This window comes from Meleagris gallopavo, chromosome Z, assembly GCF_000146605.3.
Source record: "Meleagris gallopavo isolate NT-WF06-2002-E0010 breed Aviagen turkey brand Nicholas breeding stock chromosome Z, Turkey_5.1, whole genome shotgun sequence".
NCBI lineage: Eukaryota > Metazoa > Chordata > Aves > Galliformes > Phasianidae > Meleagris > Meleagris gallopavo.
The window spans coordinates 63,384,388-63,392,383 of record NC_015041.2 but is presented as its reverse complement, the minus strand read 5'-3'; the positions used below and the strand labels follow the sequence as shown (position 1 = coordinate 63,392,383).

Below are 7,996 nucleotides of genomic sequence, written 5' to 3'. Positions count from 1 at the left end.
ATTATTATTATATTTTCCCCCGCTATGTCTTCGTATTACCATGAAATAAGGTGAATGAGCTTAAAGCTTGCCTCAGGCTTCTTGAGCCTGACAGGACACATCTGAGGTTGAAACCTTTTTATGCTTTTGGCTTCAGTATCTAAGTTTCATGATTGACTTAAAATATTATCAATTATTCTACTACACGAGCTAAGAAACAAAGCAGATAGCAAGCCACTAATTCAGATTTTCTTCTAGTATTAATATAAAGACTTTGCACCTTTTCCCACTCTTTTCTTTTCTAAGGAAAGAGCATGCCTTTGCAGGCCAACACTATCAATATAATCTTATTTTCAATGCTTTTGAAAAATAGGTATCTGCAGAACATGGAAAGCTGGAATTAAGAAAAGCTACAATTTGGCAGAACATAATCAGTTCAGACACTCCTGGAAGAGAGCATGGTAACATTCCTAAGCCTGCAAAATACACTGTGTCGACACACAGAAACTAACGAATGGCTCACTCTAGATTCACATTACACAGTTTTTGTTGTGTGTTATCTAGGAACAAGCAGAAAAGGTCCAGCAGACACCCACCATGCCTATTTGGTATTTCAGCTGGTTGGCTATGGCTCCCCGCATGCACAATGAATGGCAGGCAGGCAAAACCCAGCAATTTTGTCAGAGAAGTTAAGAGAGAAGGCAATCCCTACCCTGATGCAAAGGCATCAGCCCCACAGTCTGCAGTGGCATCCACCAGGTCAGTCTGCAGGAGAAGCAATGCGGGTCACCTCACCAATCGAGATCTCTGCCTGCGAGTGTGGAGATCTCCAGCCGGATGCATGGAAGAGCACTATGGGATTGTGTAAGAAACACTTAGGGGATGGAGCCCTTGAAGAGAAAAGAGGGATCAAAGTGATGTGGGGAGGAACAAGCATGGGAAACTGGAGGGGTAAGGAGATAAAAGGTGCTGGTCACACAGCAAGAAGCTGCAGATGGGTGCTTTTCATAGCCTGCACCTGGATCAGCACATACTGTCCTGTCTTCTCATTAAAGGCTCTTTCTAACTTCTGCTGATGTTATGTTCTTCTGTATGCATGCATTCATACACGTTTTTGAAAACAGCAACTGAGTGGGTCTGCAGGTCACTGTCACCCACATATCCACAGTACCCAAAACCAGAATGAGAATGGGTCTGCAACCACCTCTGAACATCAAGCAGGACCTACTGGCCTGCAAAGTAAGCAGCCTGGGAGGTAGGTGTGCAAGTGTCTCAGGAGATAAGGCACCTGCAGATGACTGGAGGGACCAGAGGGTCCATGCTACCTACTAGAGAAATTGGGGGTGTGTCTGGGGGGTCCACTGAGAAACCTGGAAACATGAAGCTGCAGCAGCCTGAACTCTGGGGGGGTATCAGATTTGGAGACCTCTAACATAACTGAACAAAAGCTTTCAAACACTTCATCTTTTTACTCCCGAATTCTTTAAGGAGATAGCTCAACAGGTATGGAATGATTCTACTTTCTAAATCACAGCAAAGAGATTAGGATCTATATTGGTGTCTTTATTGTGAAAATGCATTTAGAAGTGGTTTCCTTTAAGAGAACTACTATATTTAAACATAAGGAATGATTCTTAACATTTTCAAGGCAAATGTACCATCTGTTGCTGCTTTCTCCAGCCCCCAGAGGATACTTGAATCAAAAGACATAATCAAGGTTACATCCAGTTCAGCTGCACATCAGGGTTAAACCAATGCAGTGCTGAAGGCCAACCATGCTCTTTTACTTATTAGTCATTAAGAGACTGCAGCTTCAAACACTGAAATAAAAGCATACTTGAGATCACTTCCATAACCAAGTTAACTTTCTTTTAAAATCCAAACAACACTTCCAAATGTAGCACATTACCTGTGGAAGAGCTTTAAACAAACAAATAAACAAACAAACAAACAAACAGGAGGATAAAACCCTATCTGTTGATTTTGAATTTCTGTTTCTACAGCAACCCAGGCAGCTACATCAGGTAACAAGTATCATGCTTTTCTGTTTACTACTAACAATGTAGGGACTGGGCTGCCCCTTAAATCATGGCTGGCTTCAGCATCTGAAAAGTAAAGTTTTGACTAATACTAAGCCCAGAAAATATCAGAATTAATGCATTTACAAAATGCACTGAGAAGTGCCAGCCTGGCTCAATCCTGCTGCAGGGAAATACATTCATTTCTAATTCACCATGCCTGATCAAAGCTATAAATTCACCCGGTATCTTCAGTAAGATTCAGATCCAGCTACCTTAAAGGAAGAAGGTTTGAAAGATACGATGTCCAGCCTTTAAATTATTAAATTATTTTCCTTTGTCTGGATTTTTAACACCATTCTTTCCTTAGCTGGTTATCGTGTTGAGCGAGATGGCTAGCTGGGATTTCTTTCTTTTCAAAAGTAACTTAGTGCTGAAGTACAGAAGAGCAGAAAGGAAGTTTAGGGAAACTAAATTTTGTGGCTGTTTTGATAGGGTAATGAACAGATTGTCACTTCTGGTAATCTGCCAGCGGAAAGCAGAGATGAGATGGTAAGAGCCCTGGATGTGTGCTGGACCTCGAGCTGATACCTGGCGCTAGAAGAATCACTATTTAGTATTTTTCAATAAAGTAAAATAAATTAACATTAAATGAATTAAAGACCACAATAGGTGAAAATTTACCACTTGCTGTAACTCTACTTACTTGAATCTGTTGAAATTTGGACATCTTTTGCTGGCCCCTGTGTTGACCCATCAACATCATCACCTTCATCTGTGAAAAAAGAAAGATTTTAAGGGAGGACTCTTTCATATCTGAACTAGGTAAAGAAAAGTAGATGCTGCTTAAGGTTTCCATAGAAGATTAACACAAAAGATCCAGTCAGAAGAAAGAAGCTCACTTCCTTCTGGCTGTTTTAGAATAACAATCCATACTATGCAAAGTGCTAATAAAACACGACCCACTGCACTGTTGTGTAGCTACAGTGAAAGCATATGTGAAGTCTTTCCACTGTTAGCTCTAATACCGCAATTAGAGTGTTTCACCCCTTCTTCAGACTGTGACATCTGCCTATTACCAAATTGCATGCAGCAATTCCATAAGTAAGTTTCAGATCTTGACAAATCAGTGCAGGAATTGAAGTTCTGTAGGATCAGGAACCGTAGGAACAAAAGCCAACCCAAGTACTGATGGTATCATGCTTTTCATACTCCCACCTCTCAAAATTCTCAGCCTGTCTTGACTGGGCTACAAGCCAGGCAATAACTTTGTAGAAAATAGGCACAGAGGCAGAAAGCAGGAAATTGAGGAACAAAATAAGGGGAAAAAACAAACAAACACCAAAACATGAAAAACAAAAACACAAAAGCATTAAGATAGAACTTCAGACCAATAAGAGCGTGAGGGAGATCAGAATCCTAACAGAGGAAATCCTTCCAAGAAGCAGAATTACAACACGTGAAAAACAGTACTCAGCAGGAGCCCTGGAGCCCAATCAACCTACAGAATGTTTGGTTAACGCTTCAACAGAGGGCAAGAACAGCCAGCAGTCATGCGTTTGAGTTGGTTTTTTTACGTACTTTTTAATATAGGAGTACTGAAATACTTTCCTTGCTTTAAGTGACATACGGACAAAGTTTCAAACTGGAATGCTTTCTACAATTTCCCTTCAAGCAAAATCAAACTCAAAAAAAAGTAAATGAGAAAATAAATGAAATAATTCCTGACCACTTCCTATTCTCTTATTTTTCTCAGTTTAGGTGGAAAAGAGCTGGTATCTTCCTCTTATGATTTTCTCCTCAGTCTGGATAGCAGGGAAATCTACACAGACAGCAACGTGAAACTGCTGTAATGAAGTTCTCTGAGCACTTCTGAAATACAGTAAGGCAGGAGACTTGTGGGGCAGGCATGGAATGGCAGGCATGAAACTTCAGTCTCAAATGGAATTCAACATTAGATTGCATGGCCCTTCCCCTCTCACCCCACGGTGTGTTACCATCATGGTATCACGCTCTTTCCTCCTCCTTCATAAAGCCCATCATCTCCTATGAGTTGCTGTGTGTGTGAAAAGTAATGCGGAGGATCCAGCATGGATGCATGCAGGCTAACAAAGGCCAGCGACCTCATGTCACTTGATTCAGCATTAGGCTCAGGATGACAAGGGCTCTGAGGGCATACTGACAACTGACCAGTCCATCTGCACAGCATCACTGCACAAGAGCACCAGGGCACCTCTCCTTCCCCTCAAGTCTGTCCCTGACCCAATGGCTAACGGCTGATCTACGCAGCATTCTTCTGACTCAAAGTACTAGATGTACATTTTAATTAAAGGAATGCAAACAACATTATTACCACAATAACCTTGAATGTGTGTAATAAAATTTGTACGGTTAACAAGTACCCTATACACTGAAGTGAAGATCTTTCTCTTTCATCATTTAAAATAATGAAGGAGAAACTAGAAAGCACAGCTTGGATGCTCCCCATCGTGCTGGTCCGTGTTCAAGTTTCATTGAGAAGTGATTTACAAATTAAAAAAAAGAGCTTAAGTCCGACAAACTGTTTAAAAGATAAACTTGTTTAATATCACAGACATCATACCAAAACAGGCTGTTTAAAAGGCTCTTGATTAACTTTTGTTAATAATAACATAAATGTTCCTTCACTAAAGCTTTTGGGAGACTTGTCAAATACCAAACAACACACAAATCAAGATCCGTAAGGACTTTCCTAGTATAAATGAGCTCATCTGGATTATTTATTTCTGGTATTAAGTTGGAAGAATTAAAGACTGCATCACTTCCAAGTACGTACCGTACCTCCCCTGGTGAGGAGGCAAATTCATTAAAAAGAAAAATAATTCACTGAGAAAAATCAGGCCCAGCAACAAACAAGCCACATAAGACTCCCCCTGGTCCTGCAGACTTCCACAGGTCATTTCAGTGCATGTTCACTATGTGGGCTTAGGGTCATCAACCTCCTGCTGCGGGACCTTCTGAATACACCAGCACGTGGTTCCTACAGCACATAACTGCCAACAAGCACACTAAATGCAATCCTAGAACGGAGTTCAAAGCAGAAAGCTCAAGAACAGCTGTCAGGCTGAGAAAAGAGCAGCTGCAAACATCCGACTTTCAAGACTTGTATTTTACCTACCTTGTATACTGTATTCAGAAACAGAATCAGAATATCAATCAAAAAATACTTCAGTGGTTCAGAAGAATTCCCTTGATCCTAAAGAGCTGTTAAACAAACATACACTCTAGATGGCAGCAGAACATTACCCTGCTAAACGCACGACTTTCAGCACAGGAGGGCAAGCACTTGAAGAGAGGCAAATAACAATGTTCTTACACATCACGGGCTAAATAAAAATCAAGTGTATCAGCACGTGTTTATCGCAACAATAATCTGCTAAGAAAATCTTTGGAGTTTAGATTTTTACTTTCTGTATGCTCACTGCTGAAAGAGCAGCGTTCCCACTGCCCTGTGGCAGCTAACAGAAGTTGCAGCAGTTTGCACACCATGCATTTACAACCCCTACCCTGCCCATCACATCAGCAAAAAAAGTTCTAGCCCTGCCACAGGATCAGCAAAAATCAGCAATCATAGGCTCCGCAGGAGTAAAGCATGAGGTCAAACGCACACATCGATCAGCTGCATACAGCTTCAGAAGCTTTTACCTGATTCTGTTGGCAGGTTTTCTGATATTCGAAAGCAGTGCAGTTTGCTGAAGTTGCGAGAAAATAACTGCACGCAGCTCGGAGGAAGAATCATGCTCCTCAGTCTTCCAAAGGTGCACTCTGGGGTGACAACTACATAGCAAGCAGCATGAGCCTAAAAACAGGAGCATCAGTCAGACATCTTCTGAAACACCAAGACAGCAAACGTGTACGTAACAAAATATGTTCTGCAGTGACAAAAACTTGGCGAGGATGTTTACAGACCTTTTGTAAATCACTTTCTTGACATCAGTCATTTTTTCACACTAGGATTTAATCTGTGCCACCAGGTTGTTAAACAAAGGAACGGTGGAAAGTTTCAACAAGTAAGAAACTGCAAGTATGACAAATCAGCTCTGTTACAACGTAGTAATTTTCAGACAGGTATCTGGAGAAATTAAAATTTTGCTTTCAGGCCACAATCTTCTGTTCCACACGGACACTTCCTGGGTACGTGAGAAAGGCAGGCGGCTTACGCTGAAGAACTTTTAAATAGCAGTAACTTGATTTTAGTGTAAGCATATAGGCAACCTGATGACAAGTACTAGCTTGCAAAATTCTGGGCTAAGATATGCTTGGGGTTCTACTGCAAGACACATCTGGCTTGCTTCTGTCTTTTTAATTGTCCTGGGTGCTCCACTACTGCATGCACGTCCTGTAACTGTGGCCATGCTGCACATCACGTTGGTGAGGCTGTTTGCAGACAGCTCCTGCCACCTCAAAAATCATGAGCCAGATTCCAAACACAAAACACACTACTTTTAAAATAGATGGATAACTGATTCAAACAATATCTGAAATATTGCACAGCATCAGACTTTCATTTTAGATGATTGCCTCATCTTGCATTATGTGACAAACCGATTTAGTTCACCAGATGCACATCTCGGTTCCCACCTGCATGTGGTGCTAATTTACACTGCAACCGTCTTTCAACAAAAGGTAGCATTCAGTTGAGGGACTAATTCTGATCTGCACAGCAGCTTGGCATTTGTGAAGGCTACTGAAGGCCACAGTCACACTGCACAGGAATTAAGCGTCAGTGATGTGGAAGGAAAAAAAAAAAAAGACAGAAGCTGGCATTTGCTAATAAAAATGAAATTCCAGGTTAGGGCTATTCGGTACTGGCAGAGGAATATGCATATTGGAATGTAACTCCTTTTGCAACACGTGTGAACTAAAAGAGCTTCAGATTTTGTGCACCAGAATTAACTGCGTGCTTATAAGCTGAAATCTTTAAGCATAAGTTAGTCTCCATTCAATTTTAATTCCATTGTTCATATATGAAGTTTAACTTTGATTTTGCAAACTGCTCATTTTGGTGGCTAAAGGGAAACAAAAAAACAAAACATTTTTTTCCTATTTCATAAATAGGTTGGAAAGAACATTAAGGATGATCTAGCTTAAATTCCCCTGCTACGGGCAGGCATGGCACCAACTGATATAGACACACACACACGTAAGTATTTAGTGTATGCACACATTTTCTATACATAAAAATATATCTGGTTCCCACAAATACAGCCAACAACGTACCAGGATGCCACACCATTCACATCTCATGCCAGACAGCACCTCAGAAGAGCCACAGGTTTTTTTGCAAACTTCACAACGAGCTCCTGAAGGAAGGTTTCCCTCCCTCCAGTGGTGATGGTAAGTGTCCTGGCAGAAAACATCACAACTTAGCATTACATCTGACAACAGCTACAGAAACACCTTCAGCCTAATTTTAAATGAGTAATTCAAAAGCCAGTAAGAAAGCAGGCCTGGAGTGTTATTTTTTCACTAAAAGTAAGACCCTCAGCAATCTTGTATTTCATAGAAAGAACTTATCAAACTCCCCAAACATTTATTACACACTGCTTTGTCTTTGCGGTCCACCAAGACTGAACATTCTTCAAGACTGAAAAATAAGTCCTGGAAGAGTAGTGCTGCACATATATTGGACAGTGGGAAGTCAGGAAGTCTCATCTCTGACAGACTGCAGGAAGACAGAAATGTTGTAATGTTCACCAGGGAACAGCTTACTCTACAGGAAAAACATAATTTCAAACCGGCTTCTACAATGCAAGTATTTAGAAAGATCCCACATACTTGTTTCAGCTTTTAATTAGGACACTGTGTACACTGACTTTTCAGCAAGAGTTCTGTAAACCTCAAGTTCATCTCACTATCTGGAACACATTCCACAGCCACAAGTCTTTGCCTGGAGATAGGCTGCAAAACATCTTTGTTAACTGTCAGCCTGTGCAAATTAAAAAAAAATAAATACCCCC

The 7,996-nt window shown here is 40.9% G+C and overlaps 1 protein-coding gene across 1 annotated transcript in view; it reads right to left on the bottom strand.

Annotated features, from left to right (window-relative positions):
• DGKQ (diacylglycerol kinase theta) overlaps positions 1-7,996 on the bottom strand; it is a 62,882-nt gene that overhangs the window by 40,899 nt on the left and 13,987 nt on the right. Inside the window, 3 exon segments of the mRNA XM_031557397.1 lie at positions 2,704-2,772; positions 5,682-5,835; positions 7,257-7,382. Coding sequence (XP_031413257.1) covers positions 2,704-2,772; positions 5,682-5,835; positions 7,257-7,382 — 349 coding nt within the window.